The sequence below is a fragment of the Pleurodeles waltl genome, chromosome 4_2 (genome assembly GCF_031143425.1).
Source record: "Pleurodeles waltl isolate 20211129_DDA chromosome 4_2, aPleWal1.hap1.20221129, whole genome shotgun sequence".
Taxonomy (NCBI): Eukaryota; Metazoa; Chordata; class Amphibia; order Caudata; family Salamandridae; genus Pleurodeles; species Pleurodeles waltl.
This window is the reverse complement of record NC_090443.1, coordinates 774,398,143-774,416,500: the sequence shown is the minus strand read 5'-3', so window position 1 is coordinate 774,416,500 and position 18,358 is coordinate 774,398,143. Positions and strand designations below refer to the sequence as shown.

General features: G+C 41.9%; 1 protein-coding gene across 1 annotated transcript in view; it reads left to right on the top strand.

Annotated features, from left to right (window-relative positions):
* TNNI3K (TNNI3 interacting kinase) overlaps positions 1-15,879 on the top strand; it is a 2,589,932-nt gene extending 2,574,053 nt beyond the window's left edge. The window contains exon 25 of the mRNA XM_069232439.1: positions 12,081-15,879. Coding sequence (XP_069088540.1) covers positions 12,081-12,157 — 77 coding nt within the window. The 3' untranslated portion in view covers positions 12,158-15,879. The remainder of the gene's footprint in view (positions 1-12,080) is intronic.
* Positions 15,880-18,358: the final 2,479 nt, after the last annotated feature.

The window sequence follows — 18,358 nt, the reverse complement described above, 5'->3', positions numbered from 1 at the left end:
CAATTACCACCTAGCTGTCTGAGACAGGGATCTCTAATCACAGATGTAAACCTAGATTTACTAATGTGTGTGAACTATCAAACGGTGGTGTAAAGCTTTGTTTGCAGCCAGGACCCAGAAACTTGATCCATTTTGAGCCATTCCACATCCTCACCATGTCTAACGTCCAGTAGTTAAAAAGCTCGTATTTCTACTGCCAGTTTACCACATGAATGCTCTGAAGAGACTGTGAGGTGACAAGCCCTACAGATCTCAACTCCTATATATTTACACAAATAAGCGACCTACAGCGATGACCCAAGACATGAAGAAAAAACTCTTCCCCATGACTTTATTATTCAACAAACCCACAGCTCACCAGGTTAAAAAAAAATCAAAAGCAAAATCTCCATTTACAGCAGCAAGGAGGAAATAGTAAAAATATTGTTCTTTCTGAGGCTAGCTATACACGCAGAGTTAATGACCAGTGTAAAGTCGCTGTTTATTAAAACTTGTTGTAGCAGTCAGGTCAAAATATTTCATGTAGCAACACCGCTCAGTTGCAATAAAATGCCTTGCATAAATTCGAATAATGTGCTTTTTCTGTAGCAGAGCAAAAATTCTGTGGTTTGAATATTTTTATTTCCACCTGCCACTCACAGAAAAAGTTCACTCTTTTCCACATTTATATAAATATTTATGTGATGAAGCAGAAGTCAAGCCAGGCTCTGCTAAAGCACACCTGTCAGCACTTTCAATCATTTACTTTCAGTGCTCTGCAACAGAAAATGTAAAAATTAAAAAACTGTGACTGCAAATAAGGTAAATATAGGACAGTTGCAAAATATTCAACCTAAGTGTGTAGAAATTTATGTTGCATCGGAAATCGGAATCCAAGCACGGAAAGGAACAAATAATTGTAAAAGCGGAGTGTGTTAGTAAAAGTGAACCAAAACCCAGCTATGAAATATTCTGATGGTGTGTGCTGAGGCTCTACTCTATATAACTGGGATTTAATTCATTATCTTTTCTATGACTTTTGATTAACTCTTTAAAATAATTTAATAAGTGGTGATTTGAGTGACTAAGAAGTATGCCAAAATATGGCAATAATCTTTGATCTAAGCCTTGAATACCCAGTGCTTAGTTGTAAATAAAAAGGTGCCGGTGCCGAAAGGCCTCCTCTTAAACATGCGTCTGCTGCAAATAAATGTGCGAACACTGAGGCAGCGTAAACCCAGACCCATCTCGGAGCACTTCAATCCATTTAAAGCCACTCCCTGCCCGTTCACCTCACACCTGCAGCTTCCTGCTTTCCCTCATTGTGCCGCTTTTTCGTTTTTCTCTTCCTCCGTCTTTCCCAAGCTTGGCTTTTGCTCGCAACAAATGCTTGAGGCAGAAGAATAAGAGCCGGCTCTCAAAAATAAGTGCCGGTGGTCAGCACGTAGACAACAAGCACAAATTAAGCACTGTGAATACCTTAATTGAGCATCGGACTATGACATCTTGGTCAATGCAGTCGCCTTCCATAAAATAGTGAAGAAGTGTATCTTTTTGTGGTGGTATTTGTTTATCCTCCCAACCGATTCACAAAAGTAAAATTACATTCATAAATGTGCAAACACATACTAGTATGCCTAGTTGTGCGTGTACGTTTACAGATGAAAGGTATTCACATACACAGTACATAGGTTTATGCCAAATAGGTTTATACCCCTCACTTTCAAGCTTGCAGACGAGGGTGATGACAGAAAAAAGGATATAAATCTCAGCCAACTGCATGTAGGCAGAAGAATACATTTACAAAGCACAAAGCTTTGAAAGAAAAGAAATAGACAAGACATACTTAACCACAATCACTCATACGAAATACCAGTCACAAGTAGAAGCAGATATATATGGCCCACAAGGCTCTGACCTCTTCCTGTTCTACATTGTGGCCAGGTAAAAATTTGGGGCCATGTGTATCATTATTTCATGCAATGCAATGCAGCATCACACTGTGCTGTGTTACGCTGTATGAAAGGGAGAGGACAAGAATGTACCATATCCATCAAGATATGGAGCATTCCTACTCTCTGCCTGAGCTGGAGCACAGACTGGTTCCAACCCCCGATGTTAGCACCCTTGGTCCATGGTACATTATGGTGCAAGGTGGCCTGCGTGACAGACAGGATTGTTTTTGTGCAGGAAGGGATACCTTCCTGCACAAAAACAATCCTCAGAGGCTTTTTCCTCTTTCTACATGTGCTGCAGAGTGGAAAAAGGAAAAAGGTGGCCTTGCGTGGCTTTGTAATTCTCATTATAGGTTTAGCATCACCCTACACCCCCTTGTGTGGCACAAGGGTGATTCAAAACCCTTGATAAATACCCCCCTCACTTGATAAAGATTCCCTCTGCTTCACCTTTTCATACCTTGGAGCAGTGGCTAGTAGTCCAGAGATAACTGTACATTGTCCTTTAAGTACTACTCTGACAATTCCACTGCTGGATTTATTGACATAATTAGGATTTGGCCAATTTGGAAAATTAAATGGTACAATTACGGAGTGTCGATATGTAGCGCAGATCTTACATTGGGAAAATATGTACTCTTCAGATGTCACTATTTCATATTAGTAGCTGGGTTTTGACTCGAAGATATCTAGGGCCTAATTAAGAGTTCCGTGGCGGGGAAGACCATTCCACCGAACCTCGGATGGGGAGGTTGCCAACACACTGGCTACCTCCCCACATGACCCATTAAGACTTTCCTGCTAGACTGACTGGTGGAAACTGAGGTGATCAAGCCAGCGGCAATGTTGTTGCCTGCAGGGTGCACCAGCTCCCTTGCAATGTTCACTATCTGCACAGCAGACAGTGAACATTGCCGGGGTGCTGGGCAGGCGTACCCCTGCACTGCCCATGTCAAGTGCATGGGCAGTGCAGGCCCCCCCCCGTGGCCCCCTGCACCTGTTCGCCGCCAGCCTTTTCTTGGGAGTAAAACCATCATGAAAAGGCTGGAAGAGAGAAACAAGTCATAATCAGCAGGGCAGTGCTGCATGCATTGCTACCCTGGCTGATTCCGACCTCCGCCACTGTCAGCCTGTTGGGATCACAGATTCCAGGGGTGACGGCGGTACCCTGGTGGTCTGACCATCAGGGTCTTATTGTCTCAAGACCTCAAGCCTTGTTATGAGGTCCCTAGTGTTGATTGTGTTGACCAGGAGCCTCATAGTTCGTAGCATCTCAGAATTAATTTGCCATCATCACTATCTAGTCCTGCAGCACATATAGCAGAGAGATGTTAGTGTTATCCACTGCTTTTGTAGCATGATCTGATTTAAGAGCCCTCAATTGACATTAATGACCTGGAAACACCTCTGCCGTACATTACACAGTGTAACACAGACTCATACACACAGACACTTAGAAGATTACGTATGAGAGGCTTGTGCCGCTGGAGCATCACTTTATCTAATGCTCCGGTGGCGCAAACATCTCAACCATATCCATGAAGCCACGTAACGTCACTTCATTGCCTCACTCTGCCCAGAGAGGAATTCCACTGGCATTGTGGTGGGTTTTCCCATGCAACACTCATGGGTTTTGACACTGCTCCAGATTTAACTAATCAGCTAAACCTGGGAAAGCGCCAAAACCTTACACCTTCCCAGAGGACACATAATGTGGAAAAATGTTTGTATTTGTCCTCAGTTTTTTCCTCTTTTCATGTGCGTTGCATTTTGCAGCACACATAGAAAGAGGAAAACACCTCTCATGATTGTTTTTGTGCATGAAGATGCCCCATGTTCACAAAAACAATCCTGCAGGCAACACAGGCACCCTTGAACCATGGTGCGTGGGTGCCTGCGTTGGCCCTAGGCAGCCAGTTGTGCACCAGAACAGGGGAAAATGACAGGAGTGCACTGTGTTGCAAAAATATGGTGCATTCCAGCCCTTTTACATGGGTGTAGGGCTGCAGATCAGGAAGACTTGAGGCACTGCCTTACGCCAATTCCCCATAAATAAGCCCTGTAGTGCCACAGACACTTTGGGGCTCATTATGAGTTCAGCAGGTGGCTTACATTGTCCAATAAACTTCTGATGGGGAGGTTGCCGCCATACAGGCTATCTCCCCGCAGGCCCCATTAAAAGTTTCCCGCTAGGTCAGCAGGCAGAAACCTACAGCATTGTCTCTAGATCATAATCAAGCCGATGGCAAAGCTGTAGAGCGCAGTGTGCACCAGCACTCTCAAAGTGTTCACTGTCTGCGATGGTGCTGGCCAGAGCTGCCCCGTGCATCTGTTCTCCACCACCTCCAGAGATCCCAGATGAGCTGGCAGTTCCCTGGCAGCCTGACTGCCAGGGTTGTGATAAGGCACTCAGACCGCCGCAGACTAGTGACCGTCAGACTCGTAATGAGGGCCTTTTTGTCTTTTCCTGTCTCTCTTACTCTATTGCTCTGTCTCATTCTCTCTCTCTCTCTCTCTCTCTCTCTCTCTTTCCCTAGCTCTCACTCTCTGTCTCTTTTTCTAGTCTCGACAAAGCAGTAGGCTTGAACAGGATCAGTTTTCATGCAGTTCCACAAGAGCCTACTCTGCCCAGAACGACGCACCAAATAAGAAGTTTCAATAAAAATATAGATACCAAGTGTGTCCTCAAAGTGCCTGTAATGTGTCACCAAATGCATTTAAGGGCCACAGAAAAGTAAAGCAAATGTTGTTCCACACTCAGGCTCCGGTAGGTCAACACTGACTAATGAATAGAAGCAAATAGATTACATGGTGATGATGGCAATGCTGTATGAGAAACTACATTCCAGAAATATTCGCACTCTGAATTGATGCAATATTTTGAAGGGATTTATATCAGAGCTCTTTGATGCATCATAACTCCAGTGAGGTTACAGTCCTCCTTGGTAATGTTTTAACTTTCATCTTTTAAATAGATGAGAGACACGGTTTGGCAATGACCCTTCAAACGGAGGGATTTGTCCTAAGCATTGGCACCCTATTATAGTAAATAGTTGTGTGTTTGCATAGCCTAAGATTTGCAAAATCACAGTTTTTGCAATTACAAATTCACTATTAGCAATTTATCAAAGGCACATTGTGATGGGATATGTTTTTCCAACTCACTGAGGCCCATATTTAAAGGCTTTTGGCACAGGGCAGTGCAGCAAGTCAGCAAGGGAAATGGCAGGAATGCACGGTATTTAAGCAATGCAGCAGCTTCCTACCCTTTTCCACTGTGCAATCGCCATTTTGGCAGCCTAGTGCCAAAGCAGGCACCCTTGCACCATGGTGCAATGGTGCATGCGTTGAAGGCAGGATTGTTTCTGTGCAGGAAAGGACACCTTCCTGCAGAAAATCAATCCTGGGACGCGTTTCCTCTTTCTATGTGAGCTTCAGAATGACACACACATGGAAAGAGGAATAAACAAGGAGAAATAGTGAGATTTCTCCTTGTTGTGCCCCCCTGGGGAGGTGTAAGCTTTTGCACATCCACAGGTTTACAAGCTCTTGTAAATCTGGGGATGTGTCAGAATCCATTGGTGTTACATGAGAACACCCGCCCCAACACCCATGGGGTGCCTTCCTTGCGCAGAGTAAGGTAACACTGGAATTTGTGCCGCTTTGCCTTACTCCATATTTATGAGACCATTCAAAGCCATGCAAAGTGGCGATGTTTGGGGTCATAGATATGGTTGAGAGGTTTGAGTCACTGCTGCATCACTAAAAGTGATGCAATGGTGGTGCAAAGAGCTCATAAATATACCCCTGAGTGTACTTTGCAACAGTGCAATTCAGGAGGAGTTTAGAGCATAAAAGAGGTTCCCCTCCTTACATTTGCAATGATGTTTGGGAACCACAATTGTAGTCACAAATCATTGATGCAATTCTGTTTTCTAAAGGCAGTGGAATTGGAAAGTTCCACCTTGAGAATGTGAGCTTGAGCACTGGGGGCAGTCTTTAGTGGTCCAGGGGACTGTGGCATGCCTCCACAAGGGCAATTACAGTATGCCTATTTTATTTCTATTACATGTCAGCCCCTGCAATAAACAGTAGGCTTTTTAAGAATGTGAATGCAAGGATAAAGTTGGCTGTGCCGTACATGCATCCATCCCGGCGTTCACAAAAGGTTGCAAGGAGCCACAGTTCATCCCCACGTAATGAATATTAATGAGGTGGAGTTTTGTGAATTTGTACAACTTTTCCCTATTCAGGATAAAGGCATTTTTGTACATCTTTAACAATGAAAATGTTGGGGATAGTCAGAGCTTAATGTAAAAAATGTGATGCTGCTAGTTTTTTTTGTAAGTCACACCTCTCATTCCTAATCTGTAGCCTAAACTGAATTGCTCACACAATACTAGCGATTAGGACTATGCATATTTAAATGCTATATCAGAATAGCTCTAATCCGCAGTGGAGGCTGGTATATTGAAGACACTCAATGCCTCTTCCAGAGATTTCAGCTCAGCACAAGCCAATCTCAACTTTGCATTGTGAGGTTATGGTCTTGAAGATAGATATATCAGCTTGGATTTCATTAAAACTGGAAACTAAAGTTATTTCAAATAACTAGCTATATGGTTCCATTATTTCCCATTGGCATAAACTAGCAATATCTAGAGAAGATGCTAGAATAACTACTCAAAAGAGATCATGCCCATGTGGGGACTTACATATTGTATTATGTTGTAACATTTATATAGTACCTCGTATCCTTGATGAGGTCTAAAAATCCTTCAGGACGGTCAAAAAAGGGTCCGCCTCACTTGTTGTATGTTGTGCATGGTCGGGTGCGTGTGGGGTCATAAAGGGTCTATAAGGGAAAGCTTTGACTATAACATATTCCATTTGAGGCTTAGTTATGCAGAAAACCTCTAACTGTGCTTAAAGCATGGAGGAAAGCAGAGAGATGTAAGGAAATAATCACATTTTTGCATATGTACTATATTTTAATAAAGTTGATATGTCATGTCGCATTGCCTACCAGTAGCTTTTGACATCATAGACCCGTGGTATTACTGGATAGTTTATTCGGGTTCATGGATGTTGAAGTAAAAACTTTCACATGGGTTTCAATCTTTCTTGCACAGCATACATAGCTAGCTAAATTATCAGCATGCAACTCTGAAATTATATATAATATCTGTAGGATGGTAAAGGATATTTCATTGATCAAACTTGATGTAAATATGTCGTTGCTGCCTTATGACTTAAAACCTTTTCGTTGGCACGAAATGTGATTTGGTGGGTGTAGCATATGTAGTTTCATTGCATCACACATTTACAGAGGGATACACTGAAACATTTAAAATGTGTCAGTTACGTTTGCTGTTCCTCAGCACAGTCATGTGCAGTTCACAAGGCAAGCTGCAGTGAAGTTGGAACTTAAATGTCCCTTGTCTACATTTCAGAACCTCAGCTTGGTGGAACACAAAATAACATTTCCATCCCCACCATAATGCCTTATTTTTCCCCAGAGTTTAACATTTCTGGACATTTCTGCTACTTTGTGCTTGGACAGGCGAAAACCTCCTATTCAGCGTAATTACAATGATCTTATAATCAGATGGACCTATAATTCCAGCTAACTATCTCATTGAAATTACTAGGCCCTCGAAATAAGGCCCCTAGATGCATAAAAATAACTTTATTCTTTGATATATATTGTCCTTTTAGACCTTGTACGTGTCAATGCATTCCTTGGATTGAATAAGTGCAGGAGCCAAATCTTACTGACATGACCAGACATTCCCATTGTAAAGGTTTAGCTTATGAGTGCATACTCCTTGGTGATACATGGAAATTTGGCCTCAAACTGCAATCAGAGCATCTGTGGCTAATGATGGCCCTACCATTGGCAGGTAATACAGATGGTGAAGCATGACTGAGCTGGGACTCATTATGGTAGAGAACGTGAGTGAGACATATGCCACCTCACAAATGTGCAGTAGTTTTCTGTGGCTCATCAAATCATGAGACCATTGCATTCAACCATCTATACTTTCTTTGTTTCCCTACTGCTACTTGCACATTGGATTGCTCCAGTGCTTAATTTGAAAATAAAAATGTGCCGGTGCCCAAAGTCCTCCCCTTAAACACACAGCTGCTGCATTTAAATATGCAAGCACGGAATAATGAGGCAGCGTAATCCTGAAGCCATCCTGGGCCTCTTCAATCCATTTAAAGCCAATCTGTGCCCCTCAGCTCACTCTGGCAGCTTTCTGCTTTCTCCCTTTTTGGTGCTTTTTCGTTTTTCTCTTCCTCCATCACTTCCATATGTGTCCTTTGCTTGCAGCAAATGCAAGAGGCAGAAGAATAAGCACCGGCCCTAAAAAATAAGTGCCGGTGCCCAGCACCAGAAACAACAAGCACAAATAAAAAACACTGGATTGCTCCAAGCATTGTAATTGTACTGCCCCAACTAGGTTAGTGCAAGACATCCTATCTCGGTCTTCCGAACACCATACCAGGCAACCTAAGGAGAGCTCAGTACTAGCAGTTCTTATTAAATTGGCCTGAAACAATTCAACAACTGTAGTCCAGGTTGAAGGACACTGCCCCGGAGCACCAACACCCCAATCACTAAGTTTTCATGCTTCATGTAAAAAAGAAGGTATATGGGGAATCTTCTGGATACCAGGCCAGTCTAGAAAACCATGTCTTGAGAGTAACGATAGGTGCACTGTTGAGGTGCCAACTGTCATTTTAACGCAGGCCCGCTTTGCTGGCTGCTTTTAAATGAAAGTTACATGCAAGTTCGACATTTTGGAATTAAAAGTAGTTCCAAAGTCTTAAACTACCTTATTTTTACATGCAAGTCACCCCTAAGGTGTGCCCTATGTGCCCCCAGGGCTGGGTGCCATGTAACTATAAGCAGGGACCGTATAAAAATAGTTTTATAAACCCTGGTGAGGTAAAACAGCCAAATTTGTTTTTTCCCGCTTTGTAGTGAATGGCCTCCATAGGCTAAAATGGGGAGACTTTATTTTAATTTAAAAAATCCCCCTAAGTAACCGATACGACATGTTTGGTATCAAATTCATTGTTATAATAAATCCCACAACTTTCAGTTGTGGGATTTAATATAACCTGTACAGGTAAAGAGTTTTAAACTTTACCTGAAAAGTTGTCAACTTCAGCCCTGCAGTGTTTTTGCAGCTTTACTCTGATTGGCCATGCTGCCTTAATGAGGTGTGAAGTGGCCTGGCTCAACACAAAGAGATGTGCCTAGGGGAGGAGATCTCCCCTCACCAGATGGGGAAGAAGGAAGGGGGAGGGCTGCCAAACTGGTCTTCAAAAGCAGATAAGGACATTTGGAGCAACCCAGCAACACCCTTCCTGCAAACCCAGACAATTAGGTCCCCCTTGATTAGATTAGGAGAGGGCAGGAGAGGGGTGTGTTTAGGATTTTTAGCCACAGCAGTGGGAGGGCTCAGCCAGATGTAACATCCAAGAATTACTTTCAGCCATGATGGATTTTTGAGGAATGTTGCTCCCTGGGATTGATTGCCACCCTTCCCAGGAAGTGGTCATCACAGGGGGAACGACCCTGCCCCTGATTGGAGAACCAGGGCCCCCCTGTTTTTCACCCAGGAGCAAGGATAAAAATGGTAGACCTGCACCCACACCTCAGATCCCTATCAAATTCCAACAAGGAAGAACTACAGAAGAAGAAGGACTGCCCTGCTGGACCCCTGGCCTGCACCTGGACACTGCAATCTTGAGGACTGCACCAGCTGCACACTTGGGCTTCACCACAAGAAGGACTTTGCCTGGCTTCAACTGGTTCAAAGAGGGACTCCCTGTTTGCTACAGGTGAAAATGTGCTAACCAGAGTCATCTGCACCAACTCCTGAAGAAACCAACCAGCTGACCACTGTCCAGTGGCCAAAAAGGAGTTTGCATCAGGTGCGTTCTTGGAGTTGTAGTCCACACCCTCAAGAAGCATCTCAGGGCTTCTGGAACCTTGGGGTGAACTGTAGACCTCAAAAGAACCTTAAAAGAACCATCTGGAAGAAGATGCAGAAGTGTGGAGACCTTTTGGAAAAAAAGCTCTATAGAGGGACCGACCTGCCACGGCAACTCTAGCTGGCTTGCCTCAACCACGACCCAGCCTGACTTGCAGGTTCATCCCGGTGAAGAAAATCTCCCAAAAAGTGACTAAGTCCGAACATAGAAAGTTGACCGGGACCTCCCAGTCAGTATATTCAAAGAGCGCTCCAAGGACGTCGGATCAAGATTCAGGTTTGCCCCGGTCAAAAGATTTTCACCTCGAAAAAACAACTACGTCCGAAGGTAAAAATCTCCACCTTTTTTATTTTTATAAATCGATTTCAGATTTTTAAACTGTTTTCTGTGTTTTATTTAATTCATGTTGTGTGATATTTGAATGCTCTACTCTTGGTCTTCGAAGTTAAGCCTTGTCGCTCGTTGCCAAGCTACCAAGGGTTGAGCTAGGTTTATTTACTGAGACCTAACTGGATCTAAGTGGAGGTTAGTGGCCTATTGCTAACTGTAGGTACTTACCTGCCCTTACCAATGACCCATTTTCCAACACATTATGAATCACCTCAATGTAGGGAAGGACACCCACCTGTGATGCTTCTCATCTGGACTGTAGCTGCTGCAGATTGCCAGGAGTATAAAATATGCATTATTTTCTGCTTCTTTGTCACTTGTAATATCCTTTTGTGCAGTATTCTGAATAGACTGTAGTTGCGGCATAAGTGCTATATAAAATTGTAAAATAAACAGAAACGTTTTAGGAGCTAAACATAATATAAGGAATCTTTTCCAGCATGCTTCAATGCTCAACTCTGTTTCCTGAAAACATGAGATTTTGCATCCATTGCACCTGCAGTTCTCAAGGCTATTGTCTCAGCAAGGAGTGCAGATATGTAATATATATAAAATCATAAATACTGCAAAGCTCTTTGAAAATAGTCGGTTAAGTGGTCCGAAGTTAGGTACCTGGGCCACATTTATCAAGGATTACATTGCCTTCGTGCCACGCAGGGAAACTCACTCCCTAAATCAGATTTACCAACCAACACAAGGCCACCTTGTGTGGCCCTGCATTGCTTAAGATATTTGGAGTAACACAAGACTGCTGCCTTGCGTAACTTTGCCTCAGGGATGCATTCCAAAGCTGGAGCGTGGGTGTTCCCATGCATCCACCCATTGATTTTAGAGTATTTTCAGATTTACTATTAGAGGTAGATCTGGGAATGCATCAAAATGCCACACCTCCCCAAAAGAGGTGAGATAAAAAATATTTATCTCTTCTGGTTTCTTCCCCAGAGGATTGTTTTAGTGCAGAAAGGTGTTCCTTCCTAGACAAAAACAATCCTGCCTCTAACAGGCATCTTGCATCATGGTGCTAGAGTGCTTTCATCAGTGCAAGGGTGCCTGAGTTGCCACTGTGTAGCAGTTTGTGCCAGCGAAGGCAGAGAGCAGGAATGCACAGTTTGATGTTAAATACAACACATTCCTGCCCTGTCCTTTTCTAGCAGCGCAGAGCAGCAAGGTGTCTTGCTGGATTGCCTTGCATAAATATTTGATAGATCTGCTGCCAGATGTTTAGAAAATGTTCTTTTCACCATGTAGGTATTGAAAACATTGTTTTAATGTATGTCATGAATGCTTACTTCGAAATATCTTTATGCATTATTATTTTAAGTGTTTCCAGGAAACATTTACTTTTTTCAAATACACATCAGAGTTAAGAAACCTGTGCTGGTTCGAATCTTGACTGAGAAATATTTAATGGAAAAAGGATAAGACCCGAACTTGAACAGATAAAAAACTGGTTGGCTCCAAGAAGTGCTAGTTTTCATCTAACAATGTTCCTTAAAAAGTTTCTGGTTTATGACTTGTGCTTAACTTTATATTTGTTCAATTGTCTTTTACAATTAGTAACCTACATGAGGTACTCTTTACAGTCCCCAGAATTTTATATAACGTGTTATTAATGCAAAAGAGCAAAGTTTAGAATGAAAATACATGAAAATCTATCTGTTGCATGCCGCACAGTGTAGAAAAATGAAATCTGCCTGCTGGTGAGACTCTGAGTAACATCAGTAATGCCTTTTCTACTTTCTACAGGTTACGTGTCAGACCCGATGAGCTCCATGCGTTTCCATTCCTGCAGCAACAGTGGCAGCTTTGAAGATAGCAACTGACAGCTTGGGCTGTCGACCTCATATGATATTTCCTATAAATTGGTTGCATTTCCATCTGTCATGACAGCTCCCACTGCTATCATTATAAAGCCAAATAAAACTGAAAATTGGCTCGCTCATACCATATCCTGCTTCTTTCTGCATGTCGTGCTTCATAGCCTATTTTTACAATGTTAATGTTTATAAAATAGTTAACCCTTTTACAGCCTAAGCTCATAACATTTGTTTTTTAAACTCAACGTCTCGTTGACCAGGACCAGAATGGAGTGCATTTCTTTGGATATGATTGAGCTATGTCTTTTTAAAGAAGAAACGCAGTGTCAATCTTCGTTAGAAATGTCAGAGTATTTTGGGATGCATCTGTTTGGAGCTGAAGCCTTGTGTCAGCATCCACCAAGGTCAAACATTTCGACTCGCTTCAGCGCTGAGTTGAAGTTCTACACTAAGCACCCAAGCTGCAAATTGCACATAGAAATAAATCACATAAATTATCAATGCTAAAGCTCACATCTTCGCAGGATTTTCTCTGTAGAACTGTGGTGACCTGGTCGACTTTAGAAACAGACTCACAAAAAAATTGTTTATCTGCAGATGCTCAGAGTGTGATATGTAATCTACTACGCTTGTTGAGAGTGGGGAGGAGAAACCTCGAGTGGGTTATGGTGCCGCTCCCCTCCATCAAGAATGACAATAAATTGCACATCACTCTCGGTATGTATGGTCTGTCCCCTGCTGTTGTTCCTTTGTAGAGGGTATAAATAAAGGAGGTTAGCCAGAGCTGGAGTACACGATGAAGTAGCATGTCAGTCAAGCCACTCCTATGCTGATACACTGGAGTTTGATCTTTCCATTGTGAATCTGTAGGCATGTATTTATATATGTGGTATTTGTATAGAGCAAGCCTGGTAGGAAAGAAGGCAGAAGAGCAATGTGCAGGGTCAAGGGCAAGCATAGAGCCAACAATTAATAGGCGAGGTAGCTAGTTAGTGGATTGTTACTGCATTTTGGTGTAGTTTCATTTAAAGGGGTCTGTCTTCAACTCTTTCCTAAATTGAAACAGCATTCAGACAATCATTATGCATATAAGGAGTGTTGATCCATCTCCAGGTAGCATATATTTAAAAGGCAGCTACTTTGCTTGTTCTTGCTTATGTGAATGTATGGTTAATTGTATGCTTCTTTCAAATAGCATGTTTCATTGGGCCACAATGATTTCATCTATATGACATAATAATGTATTTGTTTGTGCTTTTGGTCCATAGGCGAGCTGTGTATTATTGTCCAGTAACTCCATCAAGCGATTCTGGTGACAAAGTGTACCCTTAGGCCAAGGCCCAAGTGCTTAATGACTCCCACCAGATTCTTGAAGTGGTTATGGTTGACCATGATACCCAAGTTACCATGTATGTGTTTCTACATGAAGGAAAATGTTGATTGAAAGCATTAACCTAAATATTAATCTATATTGTTTGGTTGCCTGCAGTGTGAAGGGTTTGGTTTTACGGCTATGAATCTAAGGTAATGGTTTCTGTGAAAAAAAAATGTTTTCCAAGTTAAGAAGCACATTTGTCTATAGATGTAAATGCGTTTTTGTTATGCATTGTTTGCCTACCAATAGGAGCTAATTACAGTGATCAGATTATGTGTACCCTTCATTGAGCAAATGCTGATTAAACAAATGATACTAACGAAGCTGAGCTCTGTTTGATAGTTCCTCCACCTAAATAGAGTGCCATGCTTAGCCACTATATACCTGCTGAAACTGACGTTAGAATGGAAGCTGCAATCATTCTGAATATACAATTCTCAAGAATTATGAAATGTATGCTAATTTTTCAAATAATGAATTGATAGGAATTGTACTGTCTCAACGAAATGTGGCTTTTGGAACAACCACGTTGTATGTAAAAAAAAAAAAAGTAGGCGAGCATGCAATAACTACATTTTAAAACTTATCTCAGAGGTGCAGTCAAGCCTCTGTGGTTACGGCTATAACATAGATAACACAGAGCTTCTGTGCTAACAACCAGTGTAGTTCTCTAGAGCTAATAACTTTGACTTAGCCTTGACAGATCTTCAGTAGACATTGCCAAAAATGTATAGCACAATCCCAAATCTTGGATGGTAAATGGGAGGCAAAGTAATGGTGGTGTGAGGGCTGCCACTAGAACAGTTTTGCCATGCAAACCCCATAAACAATTTTCTCTTCAAATAACTGAAAAATTATTTTACAAACTTACACCAGATTTTAGAGGAAACTGTTGTTTTAACTAATTTGGCGTCTTTCTAATATTTCGGACTTTTTAATCGATTTAGAGCAATATAGTTAAAGGTTGCTGCTTACTGTACACATGCATGTTCAGCCTATTTGTAGTAGTTGCCTGACTAGCAAAAGACATTTGTGGCCAAAACAAGTGTTTAGGACACCAAATGGCTCCACTTGATCATGTATTCACAGAAGGATTTTTTACTTATGTAAAGGGTTACTAGTGTAAATTTATCTGCCATGAGTGTTGAATCTGCAGCAGTAAACCCCACAAAAGATTGGGCAGGCCAAAAAATTATTTCCTTGTTATTTTTGTTAAACAAAAGCTATTTAGGATGACCAGAGTGTAATGCAACTTGTACCCCCCTGAAAATATTTAGACCTGTACCGAAGCAATTGGTGGGCGTAACTTCCTTTCCAGGGAAAGGAAGGAGGAAAGATCGCCCCCAAACATAAAAGGGGTGTTTTGGGAATTGGATTTTCCAGGTTGAGAAATGTGCTTTCCATTGAGAAAAAAAAAAAAGAATAACCATTTGCACATCAGACTGCATTGCCCCCGTTCATAACTGTACACCATGTACAGCTGGAAAACTGCTGAACAAGCCACATGACATTCTCTGTAGACCACCTGGAAATGTATGCCTAGTGCAGGTAGAGGCAACGGTTGTTAACGTTAGCTCTTCTCCAGAGAGAGATATGATTGGATATAGACTTTCTCTGCCTGAAGTTAAGCGGTTCCGAGTGCTCCTGTAGTAATACTTTCTGTATTCATAAATGTTTTTTTTTCAATCTGTCGTTTCGCCCTCATTATAAATGGTCTGGCTGGGTGATGAGTTGTTTACTGGCCACAATAAAATCCAGTACTCCAGGGATCAATATTCTGGAGCTGAAAAATAATTGCAATCATGAGTTTTGTGCAGCCAAATGTAGGCAGATTTCCATGCTTTCTGTACCAAAATCTTCCCGTAGAGGTAGTCACTGGGCACTTAACCACAATAATTTCGGCAGGTGAGACTTGCAGAAATACACCGAGGGAAACTGCACAGATGCAGTAATCGATGCAATTTGAAGAGCACTTTTTCCTAACAAACAATCCTCTTCATCTTCGTTCCCTTCGTCTTGAATGGTTTAAATCACAAGCCGAGAGCTCAATCACCTTTGACAGTTCTCATAACCTGACATCACTCTACACATTACAGGACTTTCTGGACTGGTCAAGCCTCCTTCTGGGAACATCCAGGACCTGGGGTAACCCGAGCACAGGTTCAAGACGAAGTTGGTACTAACATGTGATGTAAACGCAGTATGCCCTGGCTGGAGCCCAGAACCATGAGAACTCTGTAAAGAGTAGATACAACTGTTGCACTCCTGTATCATTTAACACACGCTTTCTTGAATGTATATTAGATCATCTATGTTAACATACCTTGCCAATAAATTATATGCTTAAAAAACATTTAACGGTTTAAATGTCCTAATTTGAAAACACAATTTCATCATACTGGTATAAATGAAAATCTGTTGAAGTGTTCCTTATATGCATCTTTTACAAACCAATTATTTATGGATCTCTGTCTATTTATAATGTATCCATTGTGCTTTGCTGAAAATCTTGATTTTGGGGAAAGGTTATATTGTTAGGGTGTGAAGGTTTTAACATGTCTGGATATTTAGTGGAAAGGTAGGTGGTCTCCTGTGATCCCGGAACTAAGCAGAGAAAGAATAACTGTTTCAAGTTTTCGTTACTAATGTGGTAGATGTTTGAAAGGATTGCCACTCAACAGATAGGGATTCATCTGTCTATTTTCAGGTCCACCTTAGTCTTTTCCAAACTGATTGTTTTGGATACATAAAGCTATGAAGGATATAATTGTTTAATCCAACATGGGAGATATTTCTCTAAAGCAATTACTGGAAAATTAAGGTGGTCACCATTAAAATAGATATAAATAGAACCCCTCTGTACTGTTCAGTAATGCTATTATTCTGGCTTCAAGTAGGAAATGCAGTATTTCTTCAAGAACAGGACTTCAAAGTTGAATTCGTTTTGAATATCCGATGCCTTCGAGGCCGTTGTATGAAAAAAGGTATTAGTTATGCCACTAGGTAAAAAGAAAGAAATAGTATGTCAAATTACTTACTGGATCTGAGCAGCAACAACTTTTACAGATTTATGATTAGATGTAGGTCCTAATGCTGTGCAGTAGTCTAAGACTGTATTGTTTAAGTGTTTGTCATTGTCATGAGGGTAAGGTCGATGTACCGCCCAGCGATTTTTGGAGAGTTCAAGAACAAGTGAGTCATAAGAGCATGACTTTAAATCTTTCAAGAAAGGTGGAAGCACTTTGCTTTATGATATTAAAATGCCAGACTGAGTTTGGAAGAAAGCAATAGGTTGGATTCTTTGGTGACTTGTGAGGAAATTAAATTTGTGATAGTGTCAATGAAGGGGTAATTCAATGGTTATGAGTTGGTCCCTAATGGAATTCTATTGAATTTTTTTGAATCTTCATCCTCCGTCATATTTAATAAGAAGAACATTATAGGTTCAGTAGATTATGGAGTATCTATGAGTACTTAATACTCTTTCCAGAAGCCTGCTGAGATCATGGAGCATGCCCAACTGATTTCATTACTTAGTATTGACCTTAGGCTTTCATTGAAATGTTTTTCATCACATATGGAAAAATTGCTTCAAAAACTCATAGGTTCCACCAAGATGGAATTTACAAAAGGGAGATTTGGTTCTAGTTAGAAAGGTTCTGCTTTTGCTAATAATTTATACAACAGACCCTGGGGTATTGGATGGTGTACAAGGTAATCCTGAAAACCCTTTCATCTGGATTGGTTGGGCGCATCCTGAGAAAACAATATATGTATATATATAGATAGATAGATAGATAGATAGATAGATAGATAGATAGATAGATAGATAGATAGATAGATAGATAGATAAAAGCTGGCCCTTCATGTGGTAAGTGAATACCATGTAAAGGGTCCAGGGGTTCCCCAGTGAGTGGTCAGGGCTTGCTATGTCATCTATTTAGGGGTAGTGTGGCCGAACAGCCTTAGGTTTAACACAGAGGAGTGTAAGACATCTACAAATACACACAATAGTCAATAAATGACACATGACTCAAAAGGGAGATTTCCTCGGTTTATAAAAATAGCAATTATCTTTATATATGTTTAGGCATAAGAGAAGAATAATTTGGATAAGTACGTTTTTAAATAGGAATACTTTTCACTTTAAAAAGTGGACACTGCAATTTCTGAGTTCTGCAGTGTTGTCCTATGGGAGGAAAAACATGTCCTGCAAGGAGGTAGAGTACAGCAACCTATAAGACCAATCTCCTGGGGTTAAGGTGCGTAGTGGTAAAGGTCTGAGGCAGCACCGACAGTACACCCTCAGTGGCACGGGGGCGGCCGGGTGCACAGTGCAAAACAGCGTTGGGTGCCCAATGTGTTGCTAGAGAGATCATCACTGCATAAAGAGGCTGCAGGCTCTGGCCAGGAGGCCAGTCGGGCTGAACAAACAGCGGGGCTCGTGCCTCACAATGCTCAGGCACAGAAAGGCATCTTTGGTCCTCTTCTCCATGGGTCAGGAGTGACGGTTGCAGAGGTGCCCTTAGGTGTCAGGCTTTTCTGACTGGAGCAGTCACGGTGGAGGGGTGCTGCATGCAGAGGACACAGGAATTGTTGGGGAGTCAAGGATGGGTGACACTACGATGGACTCGGAGCCTGGAGGGCTGAAGAACCTTGTCAGCACCTGTGGTCCACTTCAACTAGGGTCGGAGATGGCGAGTGCAGTGGTGACTTCAGGTGTGGGCTTTTGCCGGTTCCGGAGACTTCAGGGGTCCTTCTTTGGAAAATTTTAGAGAACAGGTCCGCTGTTCACAGGAAGTCTTGAGTCTTTTTCGAAGGCAGACAGTCAT